Below are 23,144 nucleotides of genomic sequence, written 5' to 3'. Positions count from 1 at the left end.
TGAACTACACTCCCTGACCCAACAGGCCCTACTATCCACTGAACAATGGCTCTCTCACAACCTATTGATCCTAAATCCCAAAAAGACCAAACTCCTACTTTTCCTTCCCCGTTCTCTTTCTCATCACAAAACCTCCTTTTTTATTACATCTTCTAACAATACAAACATCCAACCTGACACCCACACAAAACTCCTAGGGGTCATTATCGATGATGAACTCAAGTTCAACCTACACATACTCCAATGTATAAAAAAAACAAACCAGAAACTAGGTCTGCTATATCGGAACAAAAAATTCCTAACCCCTGAATCTAGACTTACCCTGGGTCAGGCACTCCTCCTCCCCTCCCTCTTATACGCCATCCCAGTTCTTACCAATATCCAGGCCTCCACTCTAAACAAACTGCAACAGACTTACCATAAAATAGCCAGATTCATTACTAACTCCCCATACAACTCACACCACTGCATTTCTTTAAACTCTGTTCAATGGCTTGAACTTCCCCAGTTTCTGCTATCTTATCAATTTCATATGCTACAGTCTATTCTTTATAAACCCTCCTTTTGTCCATCTCTATCTTCTTTAGTCACCATCTACATCCCATCTTGGACCCTCCGTACTTCTAACCAACAATTACTTGATATCTACCACCCAAAAAGGTCAGTAGGCAAACTACTCTACAAACACTCCCTTGCCCATGCTTGGAACAAACCTCCCCTTGACTTATGTTCAATCTCCCACACCTCACACTTTAAAAATGAATTAAAAGCTTATTTTCTCAATTCTAGAACCTGCCCTTGCCATGACCCTACCTAGTCTTCCTTCCCTTTATGTACCCTCAAAAGGATCATCCTTAGTACCTCATTACACCTCTCTCTCCAATGTGTCTACTATGCATTTGCACAATTTTATACAAACAAAAAATGTTTATTGTTGACCTATTGAACTATATCAATGTAAAATTGTTACTTATCTTCTTTTTAATGCAACTTTAACTTTATGCATGTAACCCAACATATGTGAATCATTTTGCTATAACTGCTATTATATCAATATTGTTTAAAATTGTACTTGTTTTAAAATGTATTACTGGAGCTTTTCTCCTCAGGTCTCCACTGAAGATGGGCCACAAGCCCAGTTGGACAAACCCGGTTAACAAGTGTCAATAAATAAATAAATAAAAATATTTGTCTTTCCAACCTGTTTGCAAGTTGTTTGAGCTTTGTTTGAATCACTTCTGTATATTCCTCCAATTGTGACTGCTTGCCTCATGGTCTTAGAAGTTTCACTTTGGATCCCACTACTAACACCATGTCACTCGTCTTGTGTATTCAGATAAGATGATGAGACTAGGTGTTGTTTTAAGTAGTTTATTACACACAAACATATCAGGATGGATGACTGGAACATTGAACTTAAACAAACTGACTGACTACTACACACATACATGCTTTCACTCTGGCTGTTCACTCAAAATGGCACTCTTGCTTCCACATGCTCAGTGCTTATATGCACGTGCTCATAAACTGGAATAGCTCTTAAAGGTACAACACACACACTGATCTACACCAAGGTGTAAACATTTTTTTGTTATTCCTATCATTGTCCTTTTGGGGCTTAGCCCCTCTCTCTCTTTCTCTCTGCTGTCAGGAAATCTCTGAAGGGCTTTGGGCCCAAACTTGTGTTTTAGTCAGCTCAGCTCAAGCTGCTTCATAGTTCGGGCATGTGGAAAGTGCCTGAAACTTTGGAACATAGTCAGCTGTTATATCCTTTTTAGGATATAACCCATATAGCTAAGACTACTGCAGCAGTGATCATTCAAACATCTACTGTTATGGTAAATTCTGCTTACACTACTGTATTTTTCCAGTTGCTTCTTTCTTTCCCATTACACCTTCACAATTTCCCATCTATCAGAGGAAAAATTCTTTGGAGTTTGCTCGGGGTATAAAGATACCTATGCAAACATTTCCAAGCAAAACTACTAAGTCTTCTAGACTTTGTTGCATACTTATGTCCCATACATATGTCTTCCCATTACTTCCTTGTGAATTGCTTATCCAGTCTCTCTTCCCAGTATTTTTCTAACCTCCTCTGATTGATTCCTATAGATATCATGCAATATTGTGCATGTTCTATTAATTACCCTTTTTTAACAGCAGCTTATGTTCTAGATTCAACTAACAAACCCTACTGTGCTGGTCTTTCATTTTGATTCCCCTATTCCTTTAATCTTTCCCTATACTCTGATATCAATCCCTGATAGGGAGGGAAGTCTCTAGCCTGCAGTCAAAATGTCTTCTTGGCCTCTTCCCATTCTATTACCTTTCCCTCTCTAGTTATTTGCTCTCAATACCTTGGTTCGTTTGCCAGTTTCTTTCCAGTAAATTCCACCCCTTTTGCATTTTCATTGCAGTCATCCATCTCAGTAAAATCTCCTTTCTCCATTGTCATGTTGGCTTAGTTCTTAGAATATTTTCTGCTTCTTTACAAATATAATAATAATTATTATTATTATTTAATATTATATAATAATAATAATAATAATAATAATAATAATAACTTTTATGGCTGTTCTTATTCTCCTTAAGGATCTGCATCCACAATCCCAATCTCTCCTTATTTCTTCAATCTGTGCAGTTCTAAAATATCCCTTTAAATCCGGTAATCCTAAACCTCTTTGTTCTGTTGGGGGGATCAACTTGACTCTTGTCCTCTTTCCCTCCCAAATAAAATGCTTTAACTCTTTATTAATTACTATCCACAATGCCTCCTCTGGCTGATAAAAACATGCATTACCTGTGTATAAAATAAAGGGACTAAAAACATTTTACTGCTTGTATCTTGCTATCTACAGTCATGGGCAAGAGCTTCTGGTTTCTCAGTTTTTGTATTATCTTTTGTTCAGTTTCTTCTCATATATCCTTAGTTGCTATAATAAAATCCTTTCATTTATTTATTTATTTGCTTTTGTTTACCAGGAAAGTCTACTGGGCTGGTTTGAGCCCATTTGCAGTGGAGGCCCGGGGAGAAAAGCTCCAAAACAATATACATGATAATAGAATTTGTTTAGAAAGTTAGTTACAGCATATAACAATTTACATGAGTAACAACATGAGAATCAGAAGTAACATTGAACAATTATATGTTTGTAAGTTATGAAAGTAAACTTAGATGCATAACAAGGTATTCAGTATATGCAGAGTTTAACAGAAGACAAATAATATACACATACACAGTTTTGTTGTACATAATAGACTATGTGATTACCTATAGAATATTCATAAGCTAGGAGAGGATAACTACACAAATCTTTCTTATACCATGTGAAGCAAGATGAGGTACACTGTATTTTTCAAGGCTGAACACTTAATTAGAAAGAGTGATGAAGAGTATGGGTATCAGAGAGTTGAGCCAGGAATCAGGTTACAGAGGAATTGGGGATAGTGCATGGACAGCGCCATTGAGAAGAGAGATATTGGTGAAGTGATTTTTTTGAATGAGGGGGGACTATTAATGGTCTGGAGAGGAAGTGGAAGGGCATTCCAAAGTTTAGCTACAGTGAAAGAATAGAGGTATTGGCCTGCAGGGAGTTTTGGTCTTTACTTGGATAAGATATTGATTTTCAGATCTTAGAGATCAGTTTGGTTGATAAAGAGTCAGAAGTAAGGCAAGGGCTGGGGATTTGAAGGATTTACAGATAAGTGTGTGTGCTGTAGATAGTTGTATGTATGTGAGGTGCTGTGGAAGTTCTTGCCAGTTCAGGGATTGTAATGAGTGGCAATGATGGGAAGAATATTTTGCACTAGTCACAAACTTAGCGATTTTGTTATAGCAGCTATCCATTTTAGTTTTTAATGAGGATTGGATGTTTGTTAGAATGGGGGCACCATAGAGGAGAGAAGGTAGGAAAAAAGTTAGGGCTAGTGTTTTTCTAGTAGAGTAATTTAAAAAGTGTATATGTCAGTAGACGGTACCACATTTTTGTTGTGTTTTTTTTATGTTGTTGTGGATGTGTTGGTCAAAGGTTAAGTTGTCATGTATGGTAATGCCAAGTAACTTGGTATGAGAAAACTACCTGTAAGGCAGTTTTGTTAGAGGAGTAAATGATGAATTCTGATTTATTAATACTGGTAGTTTTTTTGGGCACAAAGAGAAGGAGTTTGGTTTTATATGGGTTAAGGGTGAGGTGGTTATTTGTCATCCAGGTTTCAGTAATAGAGAAAGCGTTCTGGGTGGTGGTCAGAAGTTTGGTTTCAGAGGTATCAGAGCAGATAATAGTTGAGCCATCTGCATAATGAACTACAGATCGATGAGTGAGACCAGAGTGAAAGTCTGAACAGAAGGGGTCCTAAATGGACCCTTGGGGAACTCCGATGGAAGTAGTGAGAAAAGGTGAGAAGGAGTGTAACCATTTGGTGGATTGTTGTCTGTTTGTGAGGTAACTGGTAAACCAGTTAAGGATGGGAGTGGACAAGCCTTGGTGTGAGAGCTTGGAAAGAAAGAAAGAATGGGAGATGGTGTCAAACGCCTTAGAGAGATCAAGGAAAAGTGCAGAGACATGTTTGCCATCATTGTGATTGTGGCTAACAGTGTCTAGGAAGGACAGAAGAGCAGTTATAGTGCTGTGGCTAGGGCATAAGCCATGCTGAATGGGGGAAAGTAGTTGGTTTTTGAATAGATAATTCATAAGTTCAATTTGAATACATTTTTCCATTATTTTAGAAATAAGTAATAGTATGGCTATGGAAAGGAAATTTGAGATTTATACATTATTGCCATCTTTGTGTAAGGGTATTATGTAGGCTTTTTTTCTGATGATGGTACATAGGATTCTTGGATAGATCTGTTTATGGAAATACTTATGGGGTAGCTGATGGATTTGGCTGACATCTGTAGGTATTCTGGGGGGTAAACTGTATTCTGGGGCAGTGCTACCAGGGTTAAGTTTTAGCAGGAGTATAGTAATAGTGGAAGTGGGAATAGGAGAGAAAGAGAAAGTCTGGTGAGAAGGTTTTTCTGGAGAGTGGTGTGTTGTTATACGGTTCCTGTTATGAGTAGTTTGAGGAAAGGTGGAAGCAAGTTTGGCTATAGTATCCATAAAGTAGGAATTGAAGAGGGAAGCTAATTCAGCAGGGGTTTTGTCAAGGTTTGGGCAAGGGTTGCTCTTGGTGCCAGGGTTTAGTAGATTAGTGACTGAATTCCAGAAACCTTTTGGGTTGTGGTAGCAGTAATTTTGGAGATGGAGGTAGTATTGTTTTATGTCTTTAATAACTAGATGCTTTACTTGATTGCAGAGCTGTTTGAATAGCTGGAGACTGATGGGGTTTTTATTTTCTGCCATTTTTTCATGCTTTGTCTGTAGTATTCATAAGTTTTTTTGTTTCTCTAGAAATCCAGATTGCATGATTTGGTTTTTATTCTCTTGTTCCAGAGGGGGGGGGCATTGTATTGAATATACTGAGGAATGCTGAGTTGAAAATTTCAACTGCTTCATATAGATGTAAATATTTTAGAGTACTCCAATTAATTTTACTTAATGTTTCACTGAAGTTTGTTGGGTTGAAGTTAGCTAGCATTCTAAAGGGTATGTATTAGTGATGGTGTAAGGTTGAGGAGGTGTTATATAGGAGGGCAGGTGGTCACTGATATTGCAGGGTAGAGTGCCTGCTGATGTAATTTTATTGGGATCTGATACTAAAATCCAGTCAAGTGTGATACCATTGTTGTTGTTGTTGCTAGGCTGGGTTATACTAGTTATGAGCTGAGTGAAGTTATAGTGGTTAATGGTAGCATTTGGAGAAGGAGTTATATGATCTAGCCAGTTTATGTTGACATCCCCAAGAATTATAGTTTCATTGTGGATATTGTTTGAGGTCCAGGCTAAAATTTCTTCTAATATAGGATTATTGTTGCCAGGTGGGTTGTAAACGGCTATCAAGCACAGACTTTTGAAATGATTCATTTTTAGCTGTGCTATGATGAGTTCAGCTGCAATGAATTGGGGAATGGAGTTTGGGTAAGGGATGATGGTGAAAGAGTTAGAGTAGAGAAGAGCAACTCCTCCCCCTTTCTTGTGGGGTCTGTCTGACCTTAGACAGGAGAAACCTGGAGGGAAGAATTTGGTGTCTTTTATATATGGCTTTAGCCATGTCTCGGTTACAGCAACTTTGTTGGGTCTGGTCCAGGCGTGGAATACTGGGATTTTTTTTCTGATACTTTGTGTATTTATGGTAGTGAGTTTTAGGGATTTATGAGGTTTGGAAGGGGGAAAGGCAGATGGAGTGGGTCCCAGGTTGGGGTGGATATCCCCACATTGGGGAAGTATGGTGCTACTATTTGAATGGTGTTTTTGTAGCAGTTTATGCTTAGAGTTAAACTGTGTTGTGGGGAGTGTAGTTTGTGGAGTATACTGTGCCTGTGCTAGGATTATGTGTTTGAGGAATAATAATGTGTTGGTGGAGTAAAGACTAGAAGATATTGTGGAGTAAGAGTTATGTTTGGGAAGTTGGATAGAAGTAATAGAGGTAGTTTTCAATTGTTTGTGAGTGGGATGGAGTGGTGTAAGGTGTTGAAGTAGCATGAGAGATAGTGAAAGAGGAAGAAATAGTATAGTGGAATTTATTAGTGGCATTAGTAAATTTTTTATGAGTACAGAGGTACCAGAAGAGGCTGTGGAGAAAGGAAGGGTTTCCACTTGTAGAAAGTATGACTAATTAGTAAAGGTTGATTGTAGTACAGTTGATAGGGGTGTTTGTTGAGTGAAGTAGATGGGCTGGGTTTATAAAGTGAAGCTTGTGTTGATTGGTTACTTGAGTATTGGTGGGGTATGGTTAATTATAAATGTAATTAATGTGGGGGTGGGTGGGAATGGGGGCAGGGTAGGAGAGCAGAGTCAGCCTGAGCGAAGTGAGGGGGAATGGAGCGGGATGGTCCGGTCAACTTGCAAAGCACTAGAACAAGAAAAACAATCAGTAAGGTAGGTTGAAGTTGAGATTATAGCTCGGAGTGGCAGAAAAGAGAGAAAGGTGAGGTTGTATTAGTTTGTGTTACAGGTGTAAGTGGTTAAGAGACAGTTATTTTATAGATGTTAGCAGAAAGGAGACAGAGGGGCTGATAAATTAGGTTTAGATGCAGAGACAGAAGCTAATTAAAGGCAGGGATGTCCTGTATGGAGAGGAATGCACCTTTGAGTAGGGGAGTGGTTACTCCTAAATACTTCAATTTGCCATGTCCCCATAAATATAGGCATTGCTGAACCAGTTTATGCATGGGTACACAGTTTATAGCTGTAGCCTTTGTTTTATCTTCATTAATTTTATATCCCCCCCCCGAAAAAAAAGCAGAGCTGTCTCAGAATGTTCCCACAAAACTGAGATGCCCTTTTCTGGCCCCATCAGGTACAAAATAATATCAATTGCTAATAAAGCCAACATTTTTGGAACACCATACAATTACATCCTCAAATTTCTGTGTCCCTTATTTTTCTTGCCAATGGTTGTAAATATAATGCAAATAAAGTATACAGAGGACGTCCCTGCCTGGTTCCTCTGTTCAGGCACAACTTAGTGAAAATCTCTCCCATTTTGATTTCTGCTTCTGATCCCTCATTTATCCTTCTAATTAACCTGATTATTGTATCAGGAAATGCAAATGCTCCATTGCCCAACTTACTGTGTCAAATGCTTTCTCCACATCAAGACCCACAAATAGCAGTATTTTCTTACATTCTGCTTCCATCTGGTTCATCATTGTTCTATTAATGTTGTCAAATGTTTTCCTCTGCACCGCAAAACCACATTGGTCCATATCTATCAACTGTTGAATCACATTTGCCATTCTATTAGCCATTCTAGACATAAACACTTTATAATCATGGTTTAAAATTGAAATGGGTTTAAATGAAGCTGGATCAGATATGTCTTTACCATATTTAGATATTACAACAACCACAGCTTTTTTCCAGGATGTTGGTGCCTTCCTCATTTTAAAATACTCTTGAACAAAGCCTTCCAGATCTTTATGACTTTCTTCCCTCCTAGCTTCCAAACTTCCACTAAAATACCATCTATTCCTAGAGATTAGGTTTATAGGTTTATAGGTTAGTACTAAGCTAACTGCCCTTACGAGCCATTTTAAGCCTAGCCAGTTATCCCTTGTGAGACTCAAACCCTGCACCTTGTGCTTACAAGGCAAACACCCTAACCATTAGGCCACCCTGCCAACCCCAGCAGATTTGCTAAACATCACCATTTTTATATCACCTGCTCCAAGCTTAACTGTTAGTTGTTGAGCCTCATTGACATCTGACATTGGCATATTTAAATCTTCCATAAAAATTTCCATTTGTGCTTTTTCTTGATTTCTCAACTTCTCTGTATTATAGAAATGTTCATAAAATTTCCAAAATATCTCTAAAGTCTCTGCAGAATTTCTGGTTATTTTTCCTTGTTATAGGTTCCTCAAATTTGAAACAACACTTTCTACTTTCTGTTGCCTAAGTTGTTGTGCCAAACAGTTTTTAGCTCTGGATTTATTATCAAAACCCTTGCTTAAGAGCAATCTTTCTAAACTCATGCATATTATACATTTACTCCCTTATTTTCTATTTAGCACTCAGCAATTGTGCCTCTTCCTGTTTTCTGATATTCCCCTTGCTTTGTAATACTTTAATCTTTGTCAGCCCCTGTAAAAATAATTCATAATAATTCTTAACCAGACCACTTTTTTCTTTTATTTCTACCCTATTTTTAAACTCCATTTTCATTTTATGCCACTCACTAGCTATAACTTCTAGAGTAATTTCTATCTTCCCTAAAACTCCAGGATAATGTCCATTGCCCATTCCATAACTTCCTCTCTTTTTAACAGGTAGGTGGAGAAACTACAATCCCTCATCTTTACTTCATTACCCTACATTTTTATTTTAGTGATTATTGGCGAATCATCTGAAATAATTATTGGACATGTATCAAAGTTCTCAGTTAAATGCAGATGCTCCTGTGAAATACAATTTCTGTCTAGTCTAGCCCAGTTATTGTACCTTGGAGAATAATATGTAAATTCCACTTTCCTATTACTGAATTCACATCTTTCATACCACATATTTTCATACATTTCTTCAGAAATCTAAAACTGCAAAAGAACAGTGGATGTAGTAAAAGACCAGTAACAAATACAAAATGCCATCAACCTCTGAGGGAAACCAAAATGACTGCAAATAAATCCACCAAGTGTAAAAAAACAAAAAAGGGCAGTAAAAGCCAGATGCTTTTATTCAGGAATTTCAGGGTTAAGCACTTTTGTTCCTAACAGGAATTTCATCAAAATCTAAAAAGGCTGCATACATCACTTCCTTATATACAGACCTCCTTATAGGAATAGTAGAATAAATACATAAACAAATGAACAAAGTAAAGCAAGTGAAAAAAAACAAAGTCTGTCCATAAGCATGTCTTAACACCAAGTGGTGGTTCACTGTTATTGCCTTGTATAGGGGTTAATGTAAATAAAGAAAATAAACTTTAAAAATATGTACTTTTTTCAAGAGAGTGTTACAAAGGCATGCTGTGCCATGTCCTTAAAATGATGTACAATGTGTGTGCACCATAAAAAATAATGAATAATATGTAATAATGCAAAATCAAAACATTATACTATTTAAAACATTTAACATTTCTCTGAGTAGTCTGTTAAATGTTTAGCAAATGCAGTACTAGTTCTTTTTAATAGTTTGACATTTTAATTTTTAATATGGAGTGAGTTGATGCCATGTCATTCAAGCCAGGTGGATCAGTTGAGTTTAATCTTAATTGCCATATTAATTCTCTAAATTCTATAAGGTTACCCCATCTCCATCTCTGGAGTCCCTGGGTATTTTTTCCAATATTCCAAACTTATACATACAATGCCCTGTGAAAATCACCTTGTGTTTATATAAAGCATTTTTGTGTTCTCCTTGCCAGTGTCATAAAGATGTTCTTGTATTCCTTTGTGAAATCCTCACTCAGTTTTGCTTGTATAAAAACTGTTACATCCTAAGCAGACTGCCAGCTAGACTAAACCTACTGTGGCACAACTACCACTGGTAAACCTAATTTTGCTGTTACATCCATTGTTTAGAGTAATTTCTTTTGCTTGATGATGTGGGGGCATGATTAACAAAACCCACATGTAATGGTGCCTTTACTATGCCCAGGTCCATTAGTGTGGGTACCATAACTCACAAAAATTTGCTTTAAATTGTGTGCTGTCTTGTACACAAATATTGGTTCAGAATCCAAAATGTCCATCAGGGTGGTGTTAGAACTAATAATGCACCAGTTCCTACTGATAATGTTTTTAACATAGGGGCCTACTTTGTCATATTCTGTCATCAGTGCCCTTTTGTAATCATGGTTCTTATCTCAAGTAAAGTGCTTCTCAGTTTCCATGGTTTTATTTTCTAGATATAAATATAGTCCTAGTAGGAGTTTGTGTTTGTTCCCCCCATTCATGTAATATTTCTGTACTAATAGTATTTACAAAATCTACTCGATAGCCCCTCTGACTGAACATGTTCTTTAGAACATTTAATTCTTCTTCCAAGGCCTCTTCACTAGAAGTCATTCTAGTGACTCAAATGAATTGTCCTTTTACCAAACTCATTTTGTGACTCATAAGGTGGTAGCTGTTGTAGTGCAAATATGAGTTGCTGAAACTCAGCTTTCTGTAAATCTTAGATATGAACCCATCTATTCCAGATGAAATTAAAGTATCAAGATAGCTTATACTTTGAATGTAAAAATTCCAAGTGAACTTTAGAAAGGAAGTGGAAGTATTGAGTTGTTTAACAAAAAAAAATATCCTTGTTTTCCATACTTTCCTAACTAGCGTTCCAGAGACCAGATTTTGCTGATCCCTGGGCTTTGTCTTGGTTCCTGTGTTTCTCCATTTTCCTTGTTTGGTCAGGGGGAAGTTTCTTTACTCACCAGTGAGAGTGGGGAGTACTGAGCTGCCTGTTTGTCCTTAGAGGAGTGGTTTAAGGCAGTAACTTGTAGTCTATTGGCCATTTTGGGTCATTTCCTGTCTTTTCCAGCCCCCTGCTATAAAGCGCGTTTTGCCGGGCTTTTCCAGCTATTGAGAACTCAGCACAGCTCCTCGTGGTGGCCAGCAGTGTTCCTCTAGCAGCAGAGACCAGAAAAGACTACCTTTCCAGATTTTAAGTATTTTTCTTGGCTTTTTTCAACTTTTTGTGCCTTTCGACTACTGTTTCTGCTTGTTTTATCAAAGTTTGCACTGTTTTTACTGTGTTTATAAGCTAAAACTGTTTACTGCACTTGCTAGTTTAAGTTTTGCCTAAAAGTTAAACTACAGGCTAATACACTCAAGTGTACTAGCTTTTGATAGCATTTAGTCGAAAATCATAGCATTTATTGTGTTTTCTGCTTTTCTGTAAAAAAACTTGAAAAAAACAAAAAAATATCCTTGTTTTCCATACTTTCCTAACTAGTGTTCCAGAGACCAGATTTTGCTGATCCCTGGGCTTTGTCTTGGTTCCTGTGTTTCTCCATTTTCCTTGTTTGGTCAGGGGGAAGTTTCTTTACTCACCAGTGAGAGTGGGGAGTACTGAGCTGCCTGTTTGTCCTTAGAGGAGTGGTTTAAGGCAGTAACTTGTAGTCTATTGGCCATTTTGGGTCATTTCCTGTCTTTTCCAGCCCCCTGCTATAAAGCTCGTTTTGGCGGGCTTTTCCAGCTATTGAGAACTCAGCACAGCTCCTCGTGGTGGCCAGCAGTGTTCATCTAGCAGCAGAGACCAGAAAAGACTACCTTTCCAGATTTTAAGTATTTTTCTTGGCTTTTTCAACTTTTTGTGCCTTTCGACTACTGTTTCTGCTTGTTTTATCAAAGTTTGCACTGTTTTACTGTGTTTATAAGCTAAAACTGTTTACTGCACTTGCTAGTTTAAGTTTTGCCTAAAAGTTAAACTACAGGCTAATACACTCAAGTGTACTAGCTTTTGATAGCATTTAGTCGAAAATCATAGCATTTATTGTGTTTTCTGCTTTTCTGTAAAAACTTGTAAAAAACAAAAAAAATATCCTTGTTTTCCATACTTTCCTAACTAGTGTTCCAGAGACCAGATTTTGCTGATCCCTGGGCTTTGTCTTGGTTCCTGTGTTTCTCCATTTTCCTTGTTTGGTCAGGGGGAAGTTTCTTTACTCACCAGTGAGAGTGGGGAGTACTGAGCTGCCTGTTTGTCCTTAGAGGAGTGGTTTAAGGCAGTAACTTGTAGTCTATTGGCCATTTTGGGTCATTTCCTGTCTTTTCCAGCCCCTGCTATAAAAGCTGCTTTTGGCGGGCTTTTCCAGCTATTGAGAACTCAGCACAGCTCCTCGTGGTGGCCAGCAGTGTTCATCTAGCAGCAGAGACCAGAAAGGACTACCTTTCCAGATTTTAAGTATTTTTCTTGGCTTTTTCAACTTTTTGTGCCTTTCGACTACTGTTTCTGCTTGTTTTATCAAAGTTTGCACTGTTTTACTGTGTTTATAAGCTAAAACTGTTTACTGCACTTGCTAGTTTAAGTTTTGCCTAAAAGTTAAACTACAGGCTAATACACTCAAGTGTACTAGCTTTTGATAGCATTTAGTCGAAAATCATAGCATTTATTGTGTTTTCTGCTTTTCTGTAAACAAACTTGAAAAAACAAAAAAAATATCCTTGTTTTCCATACTTTCCTAACTAGTGTTCCAGAGACCAGATTTTGCTGATCCCTGGGCTTTGTCTTGGTTCCTGTGTTTCTCCATTTTCCTTGTTTGGTCAGGGGGAAGTTTCTTTACTCACCAGTGAGAGTGGGGAGTACTGAGCTGCCTGTTTGTCCTTAGAGGAGTGGTTTAAGGCAGTAACTTGTAGTCTATTGGCCATTTTGGGTCATTTCCTGTCTTTTCCAGCCCCCTGCTATAAAGCGCGTTTTAGCCCGCTTTAGCGCGAATTAGCGCTACGTAGTGCAGAGTTGCCACTGTTGCACACTAGGGCAGCGCCGGTTAAGCAGGTTTAAACTATTCAGGCTACCTAAAGTCCACTCTTCAAATTTTCCCTTAAAACTACCTTCCTCGAACTATACTACTGATCTAATCAGCGTATCCTATAACTAAAAAGATCATCTCTACTTGACTCCAAGTAGACTATTCTCTATCTGTTAAACCTAGCACTTGCTCCTACAGTACTTATTACCTTGATACGGCACTCTTATAGATAGCACCCCAAAAAGGCAAACCCCCATTTCTCGGTCACCCACGTCCCCCGGAATCTCTTTTAAAGTTTTTTTGTCTAGTCCTTCTAGCATGTCGAGGGATCAGTTGCTAGTGTCCTCTCCTGCTCAGCTGGTGAACCTGGGAATATTGAGGCAATGTTACAATTGCCTCATGTACACAGACAACCCTCTCCTCCTCCCACAAAACACAAATACATGCGAGAGATGCAACTATACGGCCAAACTGGAGGCTGAGCTCTCTCAACATAGGACTGGCAAGACCAGTCAGGAGGAGAAGGTTACCACACACACTATAGACCCAGTCTCACATAGTACCATCACAACCTCAAATCATACACATAAACACACAAAGACATACTCGAGGCTCTGATCAAAAATCTACCAAAACAGCAGAGGCCACCAAAGCAGACACCCAAACAACCACCACTTCAGAACACAACACCTGCAACACATAGACCTCACAGTCAGAGTGTCAAACAGTCACAGCCCTTAAGGCCAAACACAATGCCAGACACACTAGTCATTGGTGACTCCATAGTCAGACACACTGACGTCCCGCTCACCAGACTGAGTAAGGAGAAGGTCACAGTAAGCTGCCTGTCGGGCGCTAGAATCCGCCACATAATGCAAGCACTCAGGTCTCTCAACAGCAGGTACAAATACGACTCAGTCATTGTCCACGCTGGTGTAAACGACCTGAGACGTACCTCCTTGGACTACATGAAAAGAGACATTGAGGAGCTCTCTGATTATGTAGCCCAGGCAGGTATGACCCTGACCTTGAGCAGTATCCTACCTTCACCAAGAATGATGCCACAATACAGAGATAAGATGATCAGCTTTAACAATTGGCTTAAACTCTGGTGTCATTCAAAGGGGATCCAATGTCTGTCTGCCTGGGAAGACATGCTGGACAAGCCACGCTGCTTCACAAGGGACGGCTTGCACCTGTCACCACTGGGATTCCGGATATTGGCAAAGGCTCTTGCCACCCCATAGTGCCTTTTTAGGCAAGGCTCAAATTCTAAACCTACCACCCTAGAACACAAAAAAGGAAAAAAACTAAGGGTAATGCTGCTCAATGCCAGAAGTCTAAATCTCAAAATGCACGCACTCGAGGCCCTTCTCAGTATGGAGAACATCGATGTCTGTGCTGTGACAGAAACCTGGTTCAAGGCTCCTGAGAGCACCCCAGCACTATCAGGTTTTACCTCATATCATGCGTTCCGGCCCCAAAATCCGGACAATACCAAGAAAGGAGGGGGGGGGTATCCATATTCATCAAGGACACCCACACCTCAAGACTGGTGGCAACGCACGATGCATCGGAGACCATCCAGGTGCAATTAACCATAGGCAACCATAGGTAAGACTGCTCTGCAAATTGTAGCATGTTACAGGCCACCCTCACAAACTCAGGAACCTCACATGGCCTTCCTGAAAACACTAGAGGGGATAAATGTATCACCAAACACCATCATACTAGGTGACTTCAATTACCCTAATATAGACTGGGAACACTACTCAAGCCCAAACACCCTAGCCCAAAAGTTCCTGGAATTCATAAACTCAAATGCCATGGAACAACTAGTCACCATCCCCACAAGAGGAGAAAACATACTTGATTTCATCATCATGAACATGGGAGCACAATGTTCAACACCGGAAGTATACCCCTCACTGGTGAGATCAGATCACAAACTAATCTCGCTGGAGGTCCTCATCCCACCCCCACCTGAAATAAAAAAGACCACAGTAAAGAACTTCTCGAAAGCCGACTTCACACTTCTAAAGACTAGTGTGGTCTCCTTTAAGGCCCCGAGCCGGCGGAAAACAGTACTCAAGCCGCTGAATCACTTACAAATGCCTTCTACCAGCACCTGCAGGACTGCATGGATAAGGCAATCCCAAGCAAAACAAAGACTCTTTGTACCAAAGGCAAGCGTCCAGTCTGGTGGACCCCAGCCATAAACAAACTCTACAACAAAAGGAGGAAGTTACTACAAGATAGAGCAAAATCCTTAAAAGGTAAGACACCCTTGATCACTATAAGTAAAAAACTAAGAGCTCTCATAAAATCATCCAAAGCAAATTTTGAGAGAAAAATAGCTAAAGACTCAAAAGACAATCATAAGGCCTTTTTTTGCTATGTTAGAAACCTGGGAGGAAACTCCCAGATATGCTCAGAACTAGTTCAAAATGATGTGAAGATTACTGATCCTACAGACATTGCCAACATACTGGCTGACAGGTTCAGTGCAAACTTCTCCCCCCAAAAGGAGAGATATCTATACCAAGCGATTGCAGCCCCCCCAAACATCTCCAACGCCCAAGTGAGAACTGCTTTCTCCAAAGCAAAAAACACAGCATCCATGGGACCTGATGGTGTCCCCGGCTGTGTGCTCCACGAACTCAACGAGGAATTAAACCCACAGCTAGGACAGCTGTTTAATCATAGTCTTACCTCTGGATACGTACCCAGGGAGTGGCACACTGCAACTGTGGTCCCACTTCACAAAGGCAGTGCCTCCACCGACCCTGGAAATTACCGGCCCATTAGCTTGACAAGCCTTATCTTGCAAAGCCATGGAGAGGATCATAATGGACCTCATAAATAAAGACATAGGGAATTTGCAGACTTTGGATCCATCCCAGTTTGGCTTTGTCAAAGGCAGATCATGCCTTCTAAACTTGGTTGACTTTTTCGAAACAGTCACCAAAGCCATTGATGAGGGAAAGGCAGTCCATACAGCCTACCTCGATCTGGCGAAGGCCTTCGATACAATACCCCACTCGGGTATCATTGAAAAACTCATCAGCTTAAATGTTAACCCATACATCACAAGATGGGTTGCAAACTGGCTGAGTGAAAGAACCCACAGGGTCAGAGTTGCTGGCGCCATGTCAGACTCAAAGCCTGTCACAAGTGGTGTACCACAGGGCTCAGTCCTGGGCCCACTCTTGTTTGGCATCTACTTTTCTGAAGTACAAGCAAACACAGGAGGGTTATGGCTGACAAAGTTTGCAGATGACTGCAAACTGGGCACCATAGTAGAAAACAAATCTGACACAGATATCCTTCAGAAGGGTCTCACAGAAACGGATAACTGGTGCCAGAGCCATGGCCTAAAGTTAAATGCCAAAAAATGCATAGTCATACCCTTCAGGAAAAACAAGGTTACCCCTAGCTACCAAATAGGTGGCAATCCACTGAGCACAGAAGCAGTTATCAGGGACCTGGGGACCCAGGTTGATAGTAGTCTGTCATTCGACACCCATGTAGCTAAAGTAGTTAGGAAGACCTTCTACATTGCCCACCTTATCATGAAGGGATTCTCATCTAGATCAAGGGAGGTCATAGTCTCCCTATACTCATCCCTCATCAGACCAATGATTGAGTACAATGCCCCATTCGGAATGTATCTGACCCGACACTTGCAGCAGCTGGAGAGGCCACAAAAGTTCCTCACCAAAAGGATAAAGGGTCTCAAACATCTGTCCTATGCTGCCCGACTGAAAGAACTCCAGCTCTATTCAGTCGCTTATCGCTTGCTCAGAGGTGACCTTTGCCTAACATACAAGGCCATGTCAAACCCAGATTTGATGAATATGCTTCACCTCAAAAAATCTAGATCCGTCGGAGCCACAAGGGCGGAGACTTAAACCTCAACACGGCTATTAATAGGACGTGCTGGAGGGATAGATTCATCACCCAAAGACTCCCTATGCTGTGGAACAAAATCCCGGTATATGTGAGGCAGAGCACCTCGCTGGCCTTGTTCAAGAGAAATCTTGACCAATGGATGGGAGATCGCAGATATACCCCAGGGATTACCTCACTGTCACTGCTCGACAGAGGCACAGCAAAATAATGGGCATAGTTCCCCATACTAAAGGGGTGGCGTAAGCCACAAAACTATGGGCTAGGCTTGTAAATGCCCTCGGGCAGATAGCCTAGTATGAACCTATGAACAAATTCTGGAATGAACTCCAAGGGACCCTCCCACAAAATAAAAATGTCATCCAGGTATTGTAAATATATTTTACAAAATTTGAAAAATTCTGATTTAAACGCGTACCTTCTCCCATGAGAGTAATACCAAGTTGGCATATGAAGAGGCACAGACTACTCCCATGGTGAATCCATTGACTTGTTTAAACACATTCTGAAAAAGACCCATTGTACCAGGGATGAAACCACTAAATTATTTTATAGTGTGGAATTTTTTGTCTTGTTTGATTTGGCCTTTGTCTCAATAAAGTGGTGGTAGTGTGCTCCCAGTTGCCTATTTATTTGATTTGGTGCCCTTTTGATTCCAAAAGATGTAATGTTTTATCCAAGTAGTTAAAAAAGTTCATTATATGTCTCCCTCAAACTTTTCAGGTATACCATAAATTTTAATGTTACTTCATCTCAGTCTATTTTCTAATTCATCAAGTTTTTCTATGAGACAGTTATATTGATTTAAAATAAATTCAGTCTGAGACTCACCTTCAGTTATTCTTCCTTCATGATCATGTAAAGTTTCTTCCATACTGCTGATTAATGTACTTTGTTGTCTCATAAGCATTTCTAGATGTCCCATATTCTTTCTGGTCTCTTCTTTGAAGCTTTCTAATTTCGTATCCAATTTGTCTGTTTTAAGTAATACATCCTGCATACTAGATATTAGTGGCTGCATGTCTTTTTTAACCCAAGAATCCTGAGTACCATTTCTTGAGTGGCTCATGCTGAAGTCTCTTCTCCCTTAACCAACCATTTGAAATTCTGACAGAACAATTACAGCTTTTGAAGAACTTGAAACTATAAATCTTTTCACTATTAGTAATAAAATTAATAAGTATCTCCAAATTTAAATTTTTTGATTATATTTTCTGTCAGAGAAAATTTTTTGGTAACAGAGCTTTCACCTTAGTTGCTGCCCTCATTTAGCTATCTTGGTCTCTCCCCTGTACTCGGCATTTCTTAATATAATTATATATCCTTTCCTTTTTCTCTATACCTGTGAGACCATTCACTTTCCAAGATAATATGGAAAGTGTCGCCATTATGGTAGGAAATCATTATTCCCACCTATTATATACGGCAGCATTTTTTTAAATGTCTTTCCAGCTTTTCTGGCAAATGCACTCATTCTTGTTTGGCAGGTTGATACTTTATATAGTAAACTTTCAGTTAACTAGAACTCAAGCAACCAGAACTCTCAAGCAACCAGAAAAATATCAAAGAAATACAGTATGGTATGAACAATTCAGTTTTTCATGTGTTCCACTTTCTGTTTTCCCCACACAGAAACATACCTTACGTTTTTAGAGTTTTAGAGTTTTAAAAAGGAAGATACAAATAAATTTCCTCTCTCCCCTACCTAAGAACAAGTCAAACCAAGCAAGTCAAATCAGTAAAATGTCAACACTCACTCCATACTCAGTCAGTTTGCATCAGATCGCACATTCTCTCTCTGATCTCTCTCTCACACACACACACACACACACACACACACACACACACACACACACACACACACACACACACACTCTTCAGACTTCATACATGCATTCACTCACTCTTTCTCTCTCCAATCTCTCAAACACACACTGTTCAGCTTTCATACATCTCTCTGATCTCTCAAACACAGTTGCTTCTGCTTTCATCTACGCATTCAGGTTCCCTCTCTCTCTCTCTCTCTATTCAATCCATTCAATTCCAGTCCACTCAGTGTGCCACTGAAAACCGTTCTTCGTGCCACACCTTCTAGCAGAAATATATGTTTAAAATATTATTTCAGCCAGGCTTTTAATTATTGTACTTCAATATTAAAATCAAATCAATACAGTGTTCATAGTATGGTATGGTACAGTATAGGGTACAGTTTTTGTCAGGTCTATTTTTAATAGTAACTCTCAAGCAACCAGAAACTACACTTATCCAGCATCTACCAATCCTCTTGAGTGCCGGTTAACTGAGAGTTTACTGTATAGCTTTTTTCTTATCACCAATACTGGATCCTATGTCACATTTTACAAGACATTTATTTTAAATAAAAACTCTCAAACAAATCATAAACTCCCTCAAGAACTTGTTAGCTTAATACAAACACATTTAACTATGTACATTGTCAAATAATGAAGGTTAACCCTTCTAATAGGAACATTTGTGCCAAATAGACAGCTGCAAACACATGCCCTAAATAACCTGAAATTGATGTTGTCCATGCTAAGAATTCCACAGTGCTCCAGATTCTTCTGCTCAACTCCTGTGCTTTTTTTGTGTCTGAAGCATTTTCCTTTGGAACAGTGGAAAATGTTTTGCTGGCAAAGTCTCTCTGTGTTCTTTATTATCAGAAGAATGAGAAGTAGAGTCCCCTTCTGCTTGATGGCTCATTTTTTTGTTGAACAATTTTTTTGCATTTGCTCATTAACCAGTTTTGCATCAAAACATGACTTTGATCCTCCAGAAAAAAATATTCTGAAGACAGCTGAATGCAGTAGCTTGAATCCCATACCTGCCTCTTAACATTCCATGATTACTTGAATACATTTGCTTCTCTTTTGCTTAGTGTACAGTAAATAGTAATTTTTCCCAAACTCTTCTGTCTCCAACTTTTAATAATTTGCCCTTTTGCCACAGTTTTGTCAGGATCAACTCTTTCTGCTGGTAGGTTTGCATCTTCACTAATAAAGTCTTGGCTGCTCTCTCGTGGATAGATTTGGAGCAGACACAAGGTGCTCATTTTCAATTAACAATTCTTTCTGGAATGCCAGTCTTGTTGCTTATTTGTGCCTTAATAAAGTTAATATAGTCTGTTCCTTCTAGTTTCTGTGGTACAGCAGAACATCTCAGATTTTTTGCCCTACATGCTCTGTCCTCTAATTCTATCATTTTTTGAAATATCTCTTCTTGAGCAGTCTCATAAGCAACCAGCCTTTTCTTCATTTCAACCTCTGATTTTTGCAGTTTTATCAGCTCATCTGACTACTTGTTTAAAGCTTCTTCTATTTTTCCATCCTTTTGTTTTTGACTTGATATATTCCTTCAGTGTTTCTTTTAGTTTAATCAGCTTTGAGCACATTTAACTTATTTGTTTCCTCTAGATTACAGGAAGCCAGTTCTTGCACCAAAGGTGGAGCTTGAACTGCATTTTGCTGAACAGCTGCAGGTTTTTTCCCAGTCAGTGTTTTCGCCAGTTGATTTTCTTTCAGGATCTCCTCACTTTCTTCTTTGCAGGCACCCCGGCAGTATACTTACTAGTCAGGAACTGAATTTTACTCAAGCTGATAATATCACTGGCTGTTGTTTCTCAGTTTCTCTTGTCACACTGGGAGAGCTGAAGCTAAGTTGTGGATATGTGTGCAGCTATCTTGGAAGCCCCAATAAATTGGACTTTCAATCAAATGATCATTCAGTGAAAAGGGTTTTCAATCATTTAAACACACTAGATTTCTCAGTGAATGAAATGGACAAGTAACCAAGCAATTGTTAATGAATCCTCATACCTCATCTTACTATATAAACAACACACCACTACCAAACAAAAATATAGTCAGGTACATAGTTACATGGGTTGATAGCTCCCTCTCCTTTAATCGTTGTGTAACAATGGTTGTCATGAAATCTTTTTATTTACTGTAGCTAACTGCCAAAGGAATATCAAGCCAATTACTGATTACAATGCCCCTTTGGAATGCATCTTACTAAACATATCAAACCATTAGAAAGACCACAAAGGTTCCTAACCATAAAGATCACAGACCTAAAGTCTCTGAGCTACCAAAACATCCTGAAAGCCGTATCCCTTTATTCATGGTCTGGCAGACTTTTAAGGGGAGAGCTCTGTTTCTCTTATAGGACCATTAGAGATCCAGCTGTCTTGAACTTCCAATTTTCAAGTTCAATATGTTTACCAATACTTGAACCAGGGATCTAAATCTTCAGCAACAAATAAATAAAATACAAGATGGGCAGGTTTATAAACCAGTGCCTCCCAGACCTCTGGATAAACTTTCCTTCAAGTTAAATAAACGGAATTCACTATCTTCCTTTAAACAAAAAAGTAAATGGCTGGATGGGTATCCACACAATTACTGCAGGATTGACTAGTTATGGCCCTCCTGGAGAAAGGATGTGACCTGAGAAAGGGTGCTGTTGGGTTTGAATGGTCATTGAATGGTCATAAAACTCAGTGACCTTGGAATAGCTATGAATATATATATATATATATATATATATATATATATATATATATATATATATATATATATATATGTATGTACACATTTTGCATGCAGTGAAACTGATCTATCTCTTCAAAGTCCTCTCCTACTCAGGTGTTGGTCATAACAAAGTAACAACAACATAAACTCCATCTCAGTGTATATGTATTATATATATTGTCATTTTTACAGTTCCTTTTACTGCTTTACATTTTGTTAATATAAGCTTTTTTGCTTTGTATTTATACAGTTGTAGGTTCAGAATGGGACACAAAAACATTCAAAAAAGCATCTACCAACCTAGTTAACAAACATATAGGTAATTAATTAAAAATAAAATATAATTGTACAATGCCTATAACCTTTTTGTTTCTTTCTTTAAGGGAGACAGTGGAGGACCACTGGCATGCCAAGACAGGAAAACAAAGGTCTGGATTCTTGCAGGAGCAGTCAGCTTTGGTAGTCATCAATGTACAGGTGCAACTGTTTTTACCAGAATTTCCAACTACATCAACTGGGTTAAACACAAAACAGCTGAGTCAGGAAGACCTTTCATCCCCGTTGTCAGTAAAGAAACACAAGTGAATAATGTAGCACCTGTTTATGTGCCAAAGGTTGAGACCATTCCACAAGCAGTCCCAGTCCCAAGACCCTACACCTTTGTGCCACCTAATTCTGGCCAGTTACGGAGTTTATCCAATGCAGGTAACCTAACATCTGGCAGCCTGATTTTTGTTTCATGGTTATTAGTTTCCTACTACATCAGCATGGTTTCATATTACTTCAGTATGAGTTAAAAAATCAAGAACTGTCTACAGACACTTAATAAAATGATTTACACAGTATTTCCACAGTTTTTAAGAGCAAGTTTTAATTAAGTATATTTCATTTGCTTTATGTAAACTGATAAAATTCTTACCTAATAATGGTGAAAGAAAACATGGCCAACTTTGTCTTTCATTGTTTTCCCATGCTTGAGTGCAGTCGGTCATGGTGTTGAAACAATACTACTGGCCACTATAACATTTAATAACCAGAGTAACATAATCGCAGACTAGTCAGTGTTAGCAATGTTAAAATATTTATCAAAGCCAAATGTCATGTTCACTATTGAAACAGACATTCTTCCATATAATAAGTGAACAACAATGTATAGAGGTTATTATGGGATGCTTAATATGCAAATTTTAACAGACGCTTATGGGCTAGCTATTAATGGTGTGCTCCATCAGCCTAGATGTGAGTAATAAAATTACAAGAATGTAGAGCTCTGAATTATGTGTGTGTATGTGTGTGTGTGTGTATACAGACATAATTTTCACCCAAAAATGGCTATATGGACATGAATTTACATACTTTGAAAATATATATGAGTAGTTTGGGTTTTCTTTGCTTAAGTTATTCAGGCTTCCAACTTTTACCTCTGTGATAAATTAGTGCAGACTCATTGACCTATTTTGCTTGTTATCTCTGTTTTTGTTTTGAAGTACAGAATGTTATACGTTACCTGAGGTAAGATTGATAAATATAATTGGTTTTCCTTTCCCTTTCTTTTGAAATTAGGTTGCAAGGCCCCAGTAATGTTCTACTAACACCTATTCTTTCTCACTCCCTGGAGAGGGGCAGGTTACAGATGTTCCAGCCCTCATCTCAGAGTGAGCGAATCCTTTTTTAGTTATT

The 23,144-nt window shown here is 38.8% G+C and overlaps 1 protein-coding gene across 1 annotated transcript in view; it reads left to right on the top strand.

Annotated features, from left to right (window-relative positions):
- LOC122792472 (chymotrypsinogen A-like) overlaps window positions 1-22,615 on the top strand; it is a 206,211-nt gene extending 183,596 nt beyond the window's left edge. Inside the window, exon 5 of the mRNA XM_044060248.1 lies at window positions 21,848-22,615. Within this exon, the coding sequence (XP_043916183.1) occupies window positions 21,848-22,261 (414 nt within the window). The 3' untranslated portion in view covers window positions 22,262-22,615. The remainder of the gene's footprint in view (window positions 1-21,847) is intronic.
- Window positions 22,616-23,144: the final 529 nt, after the last annotated feature.

This window comes from Protopterus annectens, chromosome 1.part2, assembly GCF_019279795.1.
Source record: "Protopterus annectens isolate FY-2018-M chromosome 1.part2, PAN1.0, whole genome shotgun sequence".
NCBI lineage: Eukaryota > Metazoa > Chordata > Ceratodontiformes > Protopteridae > Protopterus > Protopterus annectens.
Note: the sequence above shows the minus strand (reverse complement) of the source record. Positions and strands in the feature narration are given on the sequence as shown.